Below are 18,215 nucleotides of genomic sequence, written 5' to 3' on the forward strand. Positions count from 1 at the left end.
ATTTAAAAGCAGCTGAGACTAAGGTAGGGGTATCCCGATTCGTTTCCTTCTTGTTAGAGCTGAACACAGAAAAGACTGGAAAATTGTCCACCAGATCACTCATTAGTACAAAATTCTGCACCAAATTGAGAGAGAATAAAGTATTTTGGATAAAAAACACCTAATTATTGTTACAAATGCTGGTGTACATACTGTTAATAAAGTTTCAGCTGCAAGCAAAGCTGATGGAGAATCCTTTGTGACAGAAGAAGCAAGATCTTATAAACTCAGGTTACATATTTTTTTTTTTGATAAGCTCACACAGAGCAACTCATATGGTATTAAAAGATCGTCAAAAGTCTGAAGAAATGAAGAGATCCAATTGGAGATCGCAACATATTACGCATGATAAAATCTTCGCTTTAGAATTTATATCAATAATCAAGGACTCATCAAGCCCTTTACTTGAAGCTAATTTTTTATAGTAATTAGAAAGTGATTTTGTATATACAAGGTGAGACAACCTCTAGTCATTACCCTGTAATTTGGTCTGCCCCATTCCGCATCCGGCTGTACAATGAAGCATTTCATTGAAAATGTACTAAAAGTTATCCCATAGCCTAGTAATTAAGTCAATCCAGTGCCAAAAATTTGCCTCAACTGATCAATTAATTAATTGATCAACTGATCAATTAATTAATTGATCAACTGATCAATTACTTAAAAGAAATAAAACTTGTCACCGTATATAGTAGCCCATTTTCAGTTGAAAATGGGTTGACAACTCACCAAAAGCGAAAAATCCAAATATTTTTTCCTTCTTTACCTACAGAAATATTTACCAGGCTAGTTTCTATTATACTTATCAACATTGCTAATTAAGTTTTGAACATCACCTACCCCACTTCCAGGTCATTGAAAAAAAAGACAGATAGGAAGTGACCAAAACACAATCAAAAATTTACATGTAAGAAGAATCCTTAGCACAAACTGAGTTAGCAATAATACATTCAGAATGAAGGATAACAATTTGTCAAAGACCACTATTTTGGAAAACCGTCTAGGACTAAAGGAAAAGAAGGCTGTCCATGAACGGTGCGGAAGGTGGTTGAATGAAGGACTGAAGCGAAACTGAAACTTTTTGGGAGGATACGAAGAGGGAAGCTTTGAATCGAGGGTAGAGGAGGAGCGTGCGTGACCGTGTTGGTCTCTTAAGAATCGTTGCGGCGAGTTCTTAGCAATATTTACAGTGGTAAAACTTTCCAGAATAAATGAAGTAAAGCCACCCACTGAAGGTCTTCCAGTATTTTTTCAGGTCTTCCAGGAACAATAAGCGTAACATATTGATTGTCAATGGAGCCTTAAACATTCAAATAATGTTCAATACTTGTATTCAGAAATTTTTTTCAGCACTGAGAATTTTCCATGGCTCTATTCCCATTAAATAGCATAACAATAGAAAGTCAATTCGGTAAATTTTGTAGTTTGCAACATAATTTAGCTACAACGAGAGTAAACACATCAATTGGCCCCCTTTTAGGCTGTTTAAAATTCGATTTTAAGACCCTTAATGGGGCCCCAAAAAGTAAAAATCCAAAGTAACTATGAGTTTCAGAACACGTTGCTGAGAAAAACAATCTATTCAACAAAAATTGCCAATTAGAGCTGATTCAGGACTTATAATTATTAGATTTCCTTAGTCTTAGCAATAAATATCATCTTGAAAACAAATCTGCAGGGATTTTTAGAAAGAGCCTGAAACCCCTCAAAAATGGCATCACGGTAAAACCGCAAACCTCTCCTTTATTAACCAGAAATGGAACAACATGAAAACAGAAACTTAAAATCTTCTCCTTTTTTATAGCTTCATTAGCATATCTACAAACTTGAACAATTGCCCTTTTCAAAATTGTCTGTTTGATTCCTGGGATTTCAAGTCTATTGTAAAAAAAATGGACAGAGAAAGCTTTTGGCACCCGGCTAGAGCGTTGGCCATATCTTCAACTCCTAAAGTACATCTGGGACAAGAATCGTTTAAATTTTTTTTTGTGGTAGACAATTTTCTCAAACACGAAGCGAAGTCCTTAATGCCTCCCCAGTAAACTCCATCTGAAAGTAAAGTACCAGCTTTCATGCCAACTTGATAAGGTAATGTATGATGTTTCTTTTTAAACTCAGTCCAAAAGAAGCAGTATTCGAGTATTTAATTGTAAAAAATAATAACACACAAGAATCTATGTCACTGGATCTTGATTTTAGAAATTCTAAACATTTTAAGAAATTAATGTTTGAGAAAATTCCAGAAAGTTTCGTTCACCTGGCTTAGTCACTTGCTTTAAAATACAGAAGGAAGCTTTTCTGGTAAGCCATAATTTAAGTACGAGGCAGATACTGTATGCACAGTGACCAAAAGATTTGTTTTCTTTGTGTCTGTTTTTATAAAATTTCTCTTTTTTGCTTTAAGATAGTAAGAAGATGCCACAATTGGCACTGAAGGTTATGATTTCTGTTTAAATTTTCTGCCAAAACGAAGACTCTAAATAGAATTTGTGAGTAAATTTTTATGAAATAATCACTCGAAAAATTTGTCTTTAAACTTTGGTTACATATAGTTGGTTTTTGTTTTTTAATAGGTTATAGCTGCTGCTACAACTATAAAATAAAAAAGATGGATGACACTACATTTTCGGGTGAAACCTGAAAATTAAATTACGAAATCAAATAAAGATTGTGCCATCTACAATTACAACTAGTCTAGGGCTCTGGCACCAAAAATATTAGAATTCATCACCAGGAGAGTGATTTTTATATGTCACATTTAAAAATGACTTCATGCACAAGATGGTCGTATTTTAAAAGGACCGAGGGATTGTAAACCTCCGTTTAAAGATAATCATCTGCGGTAATTCTCATGATACAGTTTTTGTTCTGTTCTAACCCTTGCAGTCCGTAAATAAGTCTCGCGGTCAAGATAGGAATAGATAGTACTTAGTATTCCTGAATCACATCTAAATAAACTTTTTAACCCTTTGATGGCCTGTGACACCTTACTATGGCATTACAAACACAAATATATTTAATTAGGGAGCTTGTATACAGTAGTTTCCGAAAGAGCACTTAAATGGATCTCGACTATGTTCTAGTGCCCCACTAGTGGCGTATATTAACAAAACAACAATGATGCACAGACTAATTTACAATTGTTTTCTTCTGGTTTTTAAAATGGGGGATTAACCGCTTATGGGAATTATTTGGACAATAATGACTCCAATGGTCCCTTTTTGTTTCAATATACTTCATTTTTCGGTCGACATCAATTTTTTCTTTAAAAATCATTAGAATTTGTTTTCACAAGCAAATTTTGGGAAAGACATCACATTCATTTGCAAATAAAGAGCAAAAAAGATGCATGATGGTATTCCTGATTCATAATTAAATAAGAATTTTTGTCACTGGAGGTTTTTTTTTCAAAACTTATATATGAAATTTCCGTTATACTATCAATTTTGGTTGGTATTTGCTTTTTGCTGCAATTGCCTTAACCACAATTATTAGAGAAAATGAAATTGTTTTGATTTAAGATTAAGCTATAGTTGTTTTTAAAGTCCTTCATTGAATATTTTGTAAAGGTTATCATTAGCCAATATAAGGACTGAAAATTTGCGATAAGATATCAGATTGAATTTGTGCAGTGGTGAAAAACAGAAGTTAAAATTCTAAAATGAAGATTTTGGCTTCAATGGTAAGTGTTCTTTAATTTCTTAAATAAAAAGAAAATACATTTTTTCTACCAATGAAATTACTGAGTGGAATTAAAACTCCAAGGGGATTGTTATTATTCTCTTTATGGAGGATGTTGCCCTTCCTTAATTTTACAATTATTTAAAATTGACAATTTGCTTCAATTTCCTAAAAACGAAGGCTCAAACCATCAAGGCCCTTGAAATAGAGTAAAAATCTTTTTAAAGCACCAAAATAGTCTTTTTCCCTTTAGTCTTGTTTGAAATGTGAAATTGAATTTTGTTTGCAATGTTGTTTACATTTTGTTGCAAATTTGTTTTGAAATTGCATTATTTTTTCTAGTCCCATGCCCAAATTTATTATTGCTATGTCAAAGGCTACAACAACTGCTAACCTCCCCCCCCCCCTAAAATAACAAAAACGAAACGAACACTTTTCATCAAATTTGAATTTTTGCAGTACAGCGCTTCGCCAAAAGTAGCTTAATGTAACAAATTTTTGAAATATAGTATAAACTTCAAAAATAAAGAATTATTTCTGCGCTGAAAGAAGATCTTTCACCTCCATCAACACCCATGTTACAGGACTCATCGCAGATCAACCCAAAAATGCAAGGACCTCATAACCTCTAACTCCTACTGCAAGGATCATCAACCCCTAATGCATCAACCCCTAATGCAAGGATCTCACAAGTTGAATCTATAATTCTCTGAGCATTAATTTAATTCAGCCAAGTCATAAAATATTTGAAAATATGGGCATAGAAAGGGTTTTTAAAGCCCCTTTACCTCCAGCTATAAAAAAATGCATTGGCCAACATCTAAATAACTACACAAAACTTATTGCTACTCTTTAGCCGGTTATTTTTATTAGATAAACGGTATGTACCAAGAGTTGATTTGTCATAGAATACAAATATATTTAGAGAAAATGGTATGCATAAGAGCAGTAAGGCCTTCAAAATGCGAAAAATATATCCAGTAATAGTTCTAAAAGTTTTTGCTCGATAGCATTTTGTCATGTTCGGGTCAAAAATTGCTGTCGCACGTGCCAAAAGGATGGAGTGCGGCAATTTATTTAGAGCAATGAATTCTATGGATGAAAAGGAGGATGAGATCTATAAATTATAATTTATGAGAATGCCCACTCGAATCAAAATTATTGTTCAAATTTTATAAAACTGATTTAATAACGTTAATCCCGGAAAAACAAGACATGCAGGCGTAACCAACCTTCTTTGAAAATATAGAAACGGGAGATTTTGTAGATGGCACATTCGAGAAATATACATTCGTTGATTTTCATTTTACGTTTCTCATGAAAATCACAGCCCTTTTTGGGGGAGTTTAACCGTTTTTTTTTATTACCAGAGTTGATCGACTTTGTTTTCTGTTAGTTTTTGAAGATCAACTAAATCAATTATGTATGTTTTGAATTAGCACAAATAGGACATTTGCTTGTTACACAAATGGGAATCAAGTTTTCGTTTTTACATTTTAGTTTCGATTTCTACCTATAAGTGTCGCTCTTTACTTAGAGTTTGATTTTTTTATAAGGATATTTCTCAAGTATTCCAGCAGGGGCTCGGCTCCCCCCTCGCTTTCAGGATAATAGAAGAAAGTAATAATTAATGTAAATAGGAAAATGAAAAAAAAATTACCATTTAATTCTTTGTAAAAATAAAAATTTCCGGTAGCACATACTTCAGCCCCCCTGTAAAGTTTTCTTACGGCAATTATGATCCCTCAATCCTTCCCCCCTTTTAAAATAATATGATGAATGCAAATTTTTGTTTACAAAGAAAAAAGTATTTTTTGTAATTTGAGGGGAATTATCACCCCACAGCATCCATATTAAAGGCTTATTTTGAGAGTTTTTCAGGTATTGAATGAATACTAGTGCAGTTATTCATGCTCGCTTATTCAGCACTGTACGTAGTTTTGTCGAGCCAAACGTTTATATTTACCCTTTATTTCGTGCAGACGCAGGAATTTTATTCAATAGCATTTTACTCTTCCTATTTTAACCAAAATAGTAGTTTTCACCAACAAATTGCCACATCCTCGATTCTCCTTCTTGAAAAATGTACAAATTTTTTATTTCTTTGGATAGAGCTTAAAGGGTCTGCACTTTAGCTCTGAAATTATGAAATCAGTAGGATTATTCAAATAGTTATCAAACTATTCATATTTATTAAACTGTTCAAACTTCATATTTATCAAACAGTTCGTGATGACGAACTGTATAAAGGAACGACCCGGCTCAATAGTAACCGAAACTCTAAAAAAAGGAATTTTTATGCCAATAGAAAAATCAAAGAAATTAGCTTTTTATGCTGATTTTAAATATTTAAGTTTCATTACGTTTAGTGTTACCCATCAAAAGTTATAAAGCCTGAGAAAATTCACATGATTTTCGAAAAAAGGGGGAAACACACCTTAAAAGTCAGAGAATCATAGTGAAAGTCATACCGTCAGATTTAGCATATAACAGAACCCTACTGAAGAGGTTTCAAGCTCCTATCTGCAAAAATGTAGAATTTTGTATTTTTTTGACAGAAGAAAGATCACGGATGCGTGTTTATTTCTTTTTTTTTTTTTTTTTTTTTAAACAGGGTTGATCGTATCGATCCAGTGGTCCTATAATATAGGAAAAAGAGTTATTTTGAAAGGAAATTAAAAGTTCTAGAGCCCTTTTTAAGTGACAAAAAAATGGGAGAGCAGCTAGGCCCCCTCCCACACCCTTTTTTATCAAAATCGTTCAAAAAATTTTTTTAGATAACCATTTTGTTCAGCATAGTTGAAAGGCTGAATAACTATGCATTTGGAGATATCAGGACCCCCCAGAGACCCTAGTAAAAGGTCTTTAAGTTACAAAATTTGCCCATTGTTGACGTATAGTATATGTTATTGGGAAGTATGCATGCATTTTTGGGTAAAGAAATTTTCTGCTGGTGGGATTTTCCATGGGGATAGTTTTTCATTGGAAGGAAAGTTTCCATGGGTGAATTTTTCAGGGGAAATTTTACACTGTGGGAATTTGCTAGAATTCCTATACAATATTAGTCTTATATCTTGCTTTCCCTTTGCTGACTCAATTTTACGCGTAAAGATATTAAGGGCAATTGTCCGGGGTAAATTTCCACCAAGATTGAATTGTTTTGAGAATAAATCCATGAAGGAGGAGGGATTTTTCCGTGAATGTGTAGTCTGATTTCCTGGAATTATTTAAAAAACGATCAGAAAAAAAAGTGGTTTCAACTGAAAGTAAGGAGTAACATTAAAACTTAAAACGAACAGAAATTATTTCGTATATAAGGGGGCCACTCCTCCTCAACATCTCTCTCTTTGAGCTAAAGTTTGAATTGTGTCCCAATTGCTTAACAACGACTCCTGAAACACTATTTTCGTTTAATTAGAACAATAAAAAACTGTTTTTAACAGTACCAAAAAACATTAGCGTAAAGAGCGAGGAGTTGAGGAGGAGCAAACCCTCTCATATACGTAATAATTCCTGTTCGTTTTAAATTTTAATGTTGCTCCTTAGTTTCAGTTGAAAAAAGTTCTTTTTTTTTAATTTGATGATATATTAAAATTAGACTGTAGCTGAGTGGCTCCCAACCGACTTTTGTCCTTTAGGCATATAAATGTCCTTTGAATCACCAAAATATTGCCATGCCACACCAGGAAACACTATACTAAATGCGCAACAATACTAGAAGGGAATGTTTATCAGGGATCAATGTCCTCAAAATCTTTTGGAATATGATTGAATAAGAATAATGTTAATAAATTTAATTACATCAAATGCGTTACCAGGCAATAGTATTTTTAGTAAAATAGAAATGACTTGGTTCTAAACAAATGTGAAGACCAAAAAACGGGAAGGGAATAAACAAATGGTTAGCTTACAAAGTTAAGTCTCTTGCTGCAACCCGTTATTCAAGGTGGTGTTGGTACCCTACTGGACCTTCAGATTTAGTTAAATTGATAATCACTGACTGTCTTAGAAAACGGAAGCTATACACCCATAATTGAGAAGATTATATTTGTATGATGTATATAAACTGTATTCAATTAACAAACCTGTTCACAACCGTCACATAATTAATTACATTTACTTTGCGGTTAATTTTTGTCTGAATGTGTAACATATTGTGTAATTTCAAACACAACTTGGATGTTGAAAATAATGTGTTACATAATCAAATTACTCCTTTTCAGGTTATGTGCTTCCTCTTTATGGGCCTAGTTAATTTTACCACTGCCAGGCCAAGAAAAGCAGAAGGCTTTAGAACAATACAGTTTGATGATTTTGCAGAAAGAAGACAAGCCTCTGATGAAAGTAAGGCATCAGTTAGATAACCAATGGGCACGGGAGGGCTGTATATTCAAGATTCTAAAATAATCCTGATCCATAATCCAAGATCTTGATAAATTTTGGAATTTAACCGTAAACAAAATTGCCATCTATATTTTAATTGCCTCAGTTTTCATTTAACAATCAAACGGCAACTAAAGCAGAACCATCAAAAATGCTGATGATAAGAATGGTTAATTAGATGTAGTTAATTCTTGGCGATTTTCTTAGAACCCAGACAAGATTTTTTTTAAGCCGAAAGGGGTTTGAATTTTAGGGCAAGTTTTTATGGTTGGTGATTCACCATCATTAGAACTTGTCAGTATATTACTCACCTTTTGCAACTTACCAAATTTAAATTTCACTTTTTCAACTAACATATCTTCAACTAGAAATTTTAAATACGGCTCTCGTCATTGTACATTGTACATGTGTGTGTTCTATTCCTTGTTCAAATAGTTCGCGGTAATGAACTAGGAGCAAGGAATGACCTAGTCCAATAGATACCGAAACTCTAGAAAATAGGACTTTCATAACAATACATAGATAAAAAAATTGGCTTTTTATGCTGATTCCAAATATAAAAAATTCATTTCGTTCAAAAGTTAAGAACTTGAGAAAAATTGCCTGATTTCAACGAAAGGGGGATACATCTCCAAATAGTACAAAGACCTAAATTACAATCACACCTTCTAATTAAGCGTTATCTGAAAACCATGGAGTAAAGGTTTTAAGCTCCTATCCACAGAAATGTGATATTTTGTATTTTTTTGCAACAAAAACAGAACACAGATGTGTGTTTATTGATTTCAATATCTAGCCTTGAATAATCTAATATTGAGCTTTCCAGTTTCAGAAGAATTAAAGCCACATAGTGGCACACTCGTTCCAAAGAGCCACTTAGTCTATGCTGCCGCTCTCTCTGCTGTGTTTAGTAGATTCTAAATCTTAAATTGTGCTTCTTTCTATGAATTTTCAGAAAAATATAGAAAGGGGTATGAATTAATTTTTTCTTCCTTCATTTCAATTTAGCCTGAACAACGGTGCTTCGGGATGATACCTCTCTTATTCCTGAAGAAAAAATATTTCTGGCATGGATTTTAAAGCTTTATTTAACTAAACTGATTTGCTTAATATTTTATAAGATTGTACACAGGGATGTGCATATTTATCTAAACCTTAATCGAAGGTAGAATCTAATATAGAATCCTTATTAATTCCTTGTTGTGCACTTGATCGACTGCGTAGACCGAATAGATTACCAGGAACATATATCAGAGGCAACGCTGTAGCGTTGCCTATAGTAAAGACCATACGGCTCCAATGATTTATTATTTATTAATTAATTTTTTTTCCCAGAGGCAATTCATATGGAAGGGGTCGTCGTAGAAACTTCAAAGGGGGCTCATTCAATTATAAATCGAGAGTTCTAATGTCCTTTTTAATAGTCGAAAATGATTGGAGGGCAACTAGCCCCTCCCCACACCCATCATTCCGCCAAACACATTTAAGTTATGCCCTGGTGGCATATAAGGTTTTTATAGAAGGCATTGTCGTAGAAACTTCAAAAAAGGTTCATTCGATTGGAAATTCAAAGGAATAGTGCCCTTTTTAATGGTCGAAAGTGATTGGAGGACAGCTAGCCCCCCCCCCCCCCCCAACGCCCATCATTCCCCCGAACGCATCCAATCAAAATTTTGAAATAGTAATTTTGTACAGCATAGTTTATTCCCAAATAGAAAATATGTTTTTGAGGAGGACAATCCCCCACAACCCTCAGGGCAAGGGTTTTGATTTATGCCCTGTGGGTATATAAGGTTTTTTATGGAAGACGTTGTCGTAGAAACTTCAAAAAAGGCCCATTTGATTAGAAATTCAAAGGGCTAGTGCCATTTTTAATAGTCGAAAGTGATTGGAGTGCAACTAGCCCCCCCCCGCCCCACGCCCATCATTCCCCCAAACACGTCCAATTAAAATTTTGAGATATCTATTTTGTTCAGCGTAGTTGATTTTCAGATAGAAAATATGTTTTTGAGGAGCACACTCCCCCAAAACCCTTATGACAAGGGTTTTAAGTTATGCCCTGGGGGCATATAAGGTTTTTATAGAAGGTCTTGTCGTAGAAACTTCAAAAAAGGCTCATTCGATTGGAAATTCAAAGAGCTATTGCCCTTTTTAATAGTCGAAAGTGATTGGAGGGCAACTAGCCCCCCCCCCACGTGCATCATTCCCCCAAACACATCCAATACAAATTTTGAGACAGCCATTTTGTTCAGTTTAGTTGATTTTCAGATAGAAAATATGTTTTTGAGGAAAACACTCCCCCACAACCTTCAAGGCAAGGGTTTAAGTTATACCCTGGGGACCTATAAGGTTTTTATAGAAGGCGGTGTCGTAGAAACTTCAAAAAAGGCTCATTCGATTTGAAATTCATATGGCTAGTGCCCTTTTTAATAGTAGAAAGTGATTTGAGGGCAAAAAACCCCCCTCTCACGCCACATTTTCCCCAAACACATCCAATCAAAATTTTGAGAGAACCATCTTATTAAACGTAGTTTCAATTTCTGGAAATTAGGTCTTTGAGGATGACAACTCCCCCACAGCCCTCAGGGCAAGGGTTGTAATTTAAGGATTCTCAGAATCCTTCCCATTATTTCTTATGGAAGGGATGCTCATATAAACTTTATAAAGGGCTCATTTAATTGGAAATTGAAAGTTCTTGTTCACTTTTGAAGAGTCAAAAGAAATTGGAGGGCAACTAGCCCCCCCTCTCCTCCACGCCCTAAATGCATCAGATAAAAATTTGGAGATAGACGTTTTGTTAAAATAGTTCAAAGTTCTGATAACAAAAAACTCCGGTGTCGACACAGCCCACCGGGGCCCGGGGGTAGGCGTTGTAAGTCATTCCCTGGGGGCATTTAAACAATCAAACAATCATTAAATAAATAATCAATGCAAACTAACATACAATTGATATTAATGTAAATTAATAAATAAATTTAGTGCTGATATTAATGTAAACTAATAAATAAATTTCTTTTGGGTGGAATTTAACACGGGGGAATTATCAGCAGGAAAAGAAAATGTTCTTTGAGGGGGGAGGACTTTCCCAGGGGCGGGTTTTCCAAATGTGAATTATCCAGGGAGGGGACGACTAAACCCATTCGATAATATTCTAAATTTTACGTCTGAAAGTAACGGGAATAAAGAATCAACGGAAATGTCAGAGATAGCACTTCAGGTTCCTTTAGACGACTTTGTTCGTGTCTTTTGAAAAAAGACATTTTCAAAAGACAGATTATTTTCATTTATATTACTTTCTCTGTGGCTGCTCAATTATGCATGTGAGGGGGGAGACTTCCCCCCACCCCTGTCTACGCTAAGGTTTCAGTTTTTATCTCAAGGCTTAAAAATGAACGCAATGCGATAAAAGCATAACTCAAAATAAAATATATAGAATGATATATGCACATAACATGGAACAATTAATCAAAATTGCATATTATGAGTTGAGGCTCACCCAAATGATGGCCCAGGGGGCTCACCATTCTACAATCTATGAAATCAATCCTGAAATAACCGAAAATATAAAGTATTTTTGAGTATTTTAACGTCTTCCACAACTCAAACCGTCCAACATTCTACAGCCCAATGAGTCTGTCTAATCTCCTATATCGGCAACGGAGGAGATAATTGAAGTTCCACCCCGTATTGGATGAGTCTCCAACCTCACCCTCCCCCTCTCCTACTATCTATACTAAAGTTTTCTTCTTTATGCCAAGTACGCTGCCCCCACCCCAAAGACTCTAATAAGGTAAAATTTTGTATGGGAAGAACACATAGTAAATCTATTAAAAATATCCAATTATAAGGTTAAAATACATGCTCTGTGATAGATGCAAAATTGCTTTGGCACACAAAATCCTATTAAGGTCAATTAAAAACAGTCTTGATCCCTTTGTTTCAGCAAGTGAAATGGTCTAAACCCCCTTATTGGAGCTATTTTTTCTATCCATTCATTGTTGTCAATCGCTGTCCACAAGTTATGCAAGCTGTCTGTTGTTCATATATAACTGATTACCGACTGATTGCTGTGACGACAAATCTGATAGTGCTTTTGCTATAAGTGCTGCTAAACTAACCCGCTGCCTTAAAAAAGCCGAACGCGAGTCCCTTGAGTGCATAATAGTGGGTGACTTTAACTGTAATTTAGAAGTTGATATTAGTGCCCAAAATAGTCGTTGTTGCATTCTAATAGGGATACTTGAGAACCGTTTTACTATTCACCGGAAGAACCAGAACTTTTCGTATATCCATCAATCAGAAACTACGTCCAATCTATACCATATTGTTAGCTCTAGTTCTTTGCCAGTACGTGAGGTTCTTGTCCTTCCGAATAGTTTCACTTCGGATCATTTCCCAGTTCAGTGTAATATCAGTAGGCCTACCTCGTTTTCCTTTGCGAATAATTCGTCAATATTCACTCAGAGGTGGCATGAGGTTCCGGTTTGGCGTAAAATTGACAAAGAAAAGTTTCAAGATTCTTGTGATCTTGTTTTGTCAAAAATTTGCGTACCGTTTGACCTACTTATGAAATTCTCTCATCGTGATGAAAGAGATGCACGGCCACGTCTTAATATTTATTACACCGAATTGACCCATGCTCTTCTGTTTGCTGAATCTCAGGGAATACCCAAGTCTCGTGCCAGACAAAAAACTCAAGAAAAGGGATGGTCTTCTAACCCTTTGTTACAATTAGCATGGGACCGAGCTACATTCTGGTACAGGATATGGAAAGAATGTGGTAGACCGCACTCAGGAGTAGTTAAAGAGATTAGACTTGCATCTAAGCGTACGTTTGGGAAGGAACTTGCTCGTCACCGTGTGCAGTTGAAATCTGAGGTTTCTGAAAAAGTAATTAAAAATCCTAATCTGTTATGAAAAATGTTTGATAAGAAGGAGTCAGCGGGTCGCGAGTCAAATATCCCATCTTTAACATGGATAAACTATTACCTTGATGAGTTTTCACCCCCAAAACAGGATCTTAACATTTCTGTTCAAGAAAAGCTTTCATCCCTCCTCTCATCAATTCCAGATACAGATTTCATATTTACCTATTACCAGGTTGCGTCCGCAGTCCGACGGTTGAAAAAGAAGAAGTCGGCTGGCGTTGACCGTGTATCCGCCCTTCACCTTAGCCATTACAGCCCATCTTTCATGAGACACCTAACTCTTCTCTTTCAGATGATCTTCACTACTGGGCTCGTACCATGGGCATTCAGTACTGGGTCACTTAGGCCAGTCCCGAACAAAGGAAAAAGTACTTCGGAATGTGCTTCGTTCAGATCGATCACAGTAGCACCAACGCTTTGCAAAATCTTCGAACTTTTGGTCATTGATGAAATCCAGGAAAAATGCTGGACTCCCCTTCCCAGTTTGGGTTCCAGAGTGTCTTGGTTGCGGCCACGCCATTTCTGCTTTGGCTTCACTGTTGATTGACGCTGATGAATCAAAGGAGTCCATTGTTATAGGTCTACATGACGTCTACCATGTCTACGACTCACTTCTCCATGACCAACTCATTCTGGATATAGGAAAGAGAGGTGTACAGAAGGACATCCTGCTACCCATTAAAGACATGTACGACCACCTTCAGGCTGAACTCCTACTTCCTGGCCATGGTCGAGCCCTCACTGAATATACACCAGACGTGATGCTATCCTACCGAGGGAATCCTGTAGTCCCAGTAAAAGAGGGTGCTCGACGAGGATAAGTCACATCTCCTTGTGCCTTTAATAGTATTATTGAACCAGAGTCTACTATCGAGACAACATGCATAGCTCGTGGCATAGACGTTACAATGATAGCCTACGCCAATGACATTCTGAACCCCAGCCGCACAGTCGCAGGTACAGAGACCACCTTCTCCACACTAGAATCAAATTACAGTCGCATTGGCCTTGAATTTAACCCCTTGAAGTCGGATATTCTTCTGTTCAACTGGCGCCAAGAAGAGGTCTCGTCTCTAAGGCTGGGAGAACTGTCTGTAGCCCCTGTCTCGAAAATCATTTACATTGGTTTACCAATTGGAAAGGATCTAAAAACTACCGGCTCCCTTCTTATTGATCATCTCTGTAAACGCCTGGCTTTTGCTTACTGTAGAGTAGTCTCATCTAAAATCCGTTTCAACCGTTTAATTCTGGCTCGACTTTATAACGCAGTATCCTTTCCCCATTTCCTGGAGAATTTTTCCTGAGCCAGAGAAAAGAAAGCTCAGATCCACGTTTTTTAAGTATGCGAAGTTCTTGTTGCGGCTCCCGCCGTGGACAAGAAATTTGCACCTTGTTAAAAATTTTAAAATTGCGGACCCAACGGCAGCTATAATTGAAAAAATTAAACGGTACAACGAGAAAGTTTCTTCCCACCCTTGGTACCGTTTGCTAAGGCAGTAAATCGCTGTCCATTTAATTTTATTTGCACATATCTTGTCATATTTAGTCTTTTTACCATCTCTTGTCATATTTAGACTAGTTGATTGAGTCCGTTGATTTTGAATTGAAGTTACCAAGTATTTTGCTGTAGGTTAGGTTAGTTGAATTGGAGTTATCAATCATATTGCTTATGTTTCTTCAGTACTTAGGAGTTTAAAAGTAAAATTTCTTACGTACCTGCAGTGCAGTGTATAATTGAGTTTTGTTTCTCGTCTTTGTAATTTGTTCGATTATGTGTAATGTGTTGTAATTGTTTTTTGTGTGTATTTTTCCTTTTTTAGTGATACTCCGTCTTTTGTACCTTTTTTTGACGGGTAATAGATAAATAAATAAATAAATATAAGGTTTTTATCAAAGAGGTAATCGTATAGACTTTGAAAAAAGCCTCATTTGATTTAAATTTAAAGTTCTAGATCCGTTTTTTGAAGTCAAGAATAATCGAAAAGTAAGCAACGCCCCCCCCCCCCATGCCATAAACACTTGAAATTTTTACAATCAAAAACCAACAAAAGTTAATTAAAAAAACTTTCCGAAAAATAAGTTTTTCAAAGAAAAGTAAAGGTCATTTTAAATTTAAGCTCAGGAGATACATATACCTGTTAAAATTCAAACTCAAAACGTCCAGAAATTACTATTTAAGAATAAATGAATCCCAAAACAAACAGAAATTAAATAAACAATCCTAGCAAAAAACATACAGCAAGTAATATTATATATGAACAAATCGATCTTAAAGCGAGGAATGCTTAGGTTGGATATGAAAATCAAGTTTAAACCAAAAAATATTTTGCTATTAAAGTATAAATGGAACTTAAAACGAACAGAAATTAAATAAACAATCAATGCAAACAAACATACAATATATATTAGTGTAAATGAATAAATAAATCTTAAAACGAGTGAAACCTAAATGGAATATGCAAATAAAGTTTGAATCGAATAAAAATAACTACAAACAAGAGTTAGGGTATCGCCTCGCTGCAGAAGCCTAAAACCTACTGCGTCATTGGCGCTTTACTGAAAACGAATTATATTACAAATGTTTTCTTTTGTACTTAATATTGAAAGTAAATATTAAATTTACTGTAAAATTTTGAGCTGATGAGCTTTCAGCAATTAATATTATTATACATCAAATATTCAGTTTAATTTATTAGTTCTTTCTAATTTAATACATGATTTAATACAAAACCAGCTACTAACCTTATTTCCTACCTTAACCACAGCAGTGTTATTCCCGTACATAGCACTAATCACTTTAATGTATTTGTCTGGTATACAATGCAATGATAAAACCTTCACCAAAGCTCTTCTATCAACAAAATCGAACGCTTGCTCACAATCTATAAAACTAAGGACCAAAGGTGTTTGAAAACTCAGGCACTTCTCAATTATTAACCTAGGAGTGAAAATTTGGTCGACACATCCTCTACCTTTTCTAAAACCACACTGCTCTTCTCTTAAAACTTTGTCTAAGGCATCTCTCAGTGTAAAAAAGTATCACATTACTAAGTAATTTACTACTTAGAATATGCTTGATAATTACAAAAAATTGTCCATTTTAAGATCCCATCAGTAGGCCGACCTTTGGACTAAACTACCGAGGAATATTTGGAAAATATAAAGTAGAAGAAAGCCTTCCTCGTCAAACTTTAAACAAGGAGTAGTAGAACACATTTTCACAGCATTTTAAAATTTTCTTCGAAAGAGCGCTAGTGGTATATACTTTTGAGACTTCAAGAAAATATTAGTAAAGCAAAAATAAAAACTTCCTATGGTGGAAATTCTGTTGTCGCAACATGTCGCAAATGAAAACTGTTGTCGCTTCTGTTCAGTGCTTGTAAAGTAACCATAATAAAACTGATCATTTTTCTTTCCAATTAGGATACAATCAAAATAGAAACGAGAAGGGCCGGTTTTATGGAGGATATGGCTTCGGCTATCCATATTACGGATACGGTGGATATGGCCTTGGAGGATATGGAGGCTATGGTGGATATGGAGGCTATGGTGGCTTTTATGGCTAAACTGGAAAGGTTGTCAAATAGTTGGTGTTACTGCTGCTCTTAGCTGTTACAAGCATAACATTTTGTTGTTTCTTTGTTATAATAATTTTATATAATATACATAGTATTTCACACATATTTCTACCAATTCTCTAAGCAGCAACAATGGATTTATGGAACTTACAGAATACCCAAGTATCACCTGGTCAGATCTGCTGAACACTATATGTAAGCTTCATTTCGACATATCCTACAGCAATTGCAGCCGTAAAAAAAAAATCTTTTTAAAGATTTATCATTTGAGTTATTCACAAAGCAAGTCGTTGTGAAGTCCTTAATTTGAATCAAGCATCATATCATGATAAATAAACCTTCCAAGAAGCAGAACTTGTCGCTGGGGTGGAAAGTACTTAATTAATACAGCTCAACTGTGGAGAAGAAGCGAAAACAAAAGAAAGAAATGAGAGAGAGAGAGAGAAAGAGAGAGAGAGAGAGAGAGAGAGAGAGAGAGAGAGAGAGAGAGAGAGAGAGAGAGAATTGAAGCTTAATAAAAAATCGCAGACGTGAAACTTAACTCTAAGTACACAACCACAAGAACAGAACTACTAACTGTTGAAGTCCCATAAAAACTAAAACTCGTAAGTGTAGCATAATATGTGTGTAATCATAGACAGCGCGGCAGTGCCGCCTAAGTAAAGAGCGATGTGGGCACAATGTGTTTTTTTTCCATACTCGGGCACTTCGTATCGAAGGAGTTGTCGTAGAAACTTCGAAAAGGCATCATTCGATTGGAGATAGAAGTGGCTAGTGCCCTTTTTAATAGTCGAAACTGATTGGAGGGAAACTAACCCCCCCCCCGCGCCAATCATTCTCCCAAACACATCCAATCAAAATTTTGAGATAGCCATTTTGTTCACTGTAGTTGATTTCCAGATAGAAAACATGTTTTTGAGAAAGAGACTCCCCCACAACCCTCAGGGCAAGTGTTTTGAGTTATGCCCTGGGGGCCTATAAGGTTTTTACAGAAGGGGTTGTCGTAGAAACTTCAAAACAGGTTCATTCGATTGGAAATTCCAAGGGCTAGAACCCCTATTAATAGTCAAAAGTGATTGGAGGGCAACAAATCTTCCCCCACGCCCATCATTCCCCCAAACACATCCAATCAAAATTTTTGAGATAGTTATTTTGTTCAGCGTAGTTGATTTCCAGATAGAAAATTTGTTTTGAGGAGGACACTCCCCAACAACCCTCAGGGCAAGGGTTTTAAGTTATGCCCTGGGGGCATATAAGGTTTTTATAGAAGGCGTTGTCGTAGAAATTTCAAGAAATGCTCATTCCATTGGAAATTTAAAGGGCTAGTGCCCTTTTAAATAGTCGAAAGTGATAGAAGGGCAACTACCCCCCCCCCTCCCTCTTACGCCCATCATTTCCCCCAACACATCCAATCAAAATTTTGAGATAGCCATTTTGTTCAGCGTAGTTGATTTCCAAATAAAAAACATTTTTTTGAGGAGGACACTCCCCCAGAGCCCTCAGGGCAAGTGTTTTAAGTTGTGCCCTGGGGGTATATAAGATTTTTTAAGAACTTCATAAGGCGTTGTCATAGAAACTTCAAAAAAAGCTCATTCGATTGGAAATT

General features: G+C 35.7%; 1 protein-coding gene across 1 annotated transcript; it reads left to right on the plus strand.

The window, feature by feature from the left end:
• Positions 1-3,625: 3,625 nt before the first annotated feature.
• On the plus strand, positions 3,626-16,701 carry LOC148952648 (uncharacterized). Its single transcript, XM_089089054.1, has 3 exons — positions 3,626-3,721; positions 7,944-8,064; positions 16,455-16,701. Exons 1-3 carry the CDS (start codon positions 3,701-3,703, stop codon positions 16,595-16,597), a joined length of 285 nt encoding a protein of 94 aa, XP_088945180.1. The 5' UTR covers positions 3,626-3,700; the 3' UTR covers positions 16,598-16,701.
• The last annotated feature ends 1,514 nt before the right edge of the window (positions 16,702-18,215 follow it).

The sequence above is a fragment of the Artemia sp. Qi Xiang Cuo genome, chromosome 5, assembly GCF_049724085.1.
Source record: "Artemia sp. Qi Xiang Cuo chromosome 5, ASM4972408v1, whole genome shotgun sequence".
NCBI lineage: Eukaryota > Metazoa > Arthropoda > Branchiopoda > Anostraca > Artemiidae > Artemia > Artemia sp. Qi Xiang Cuo.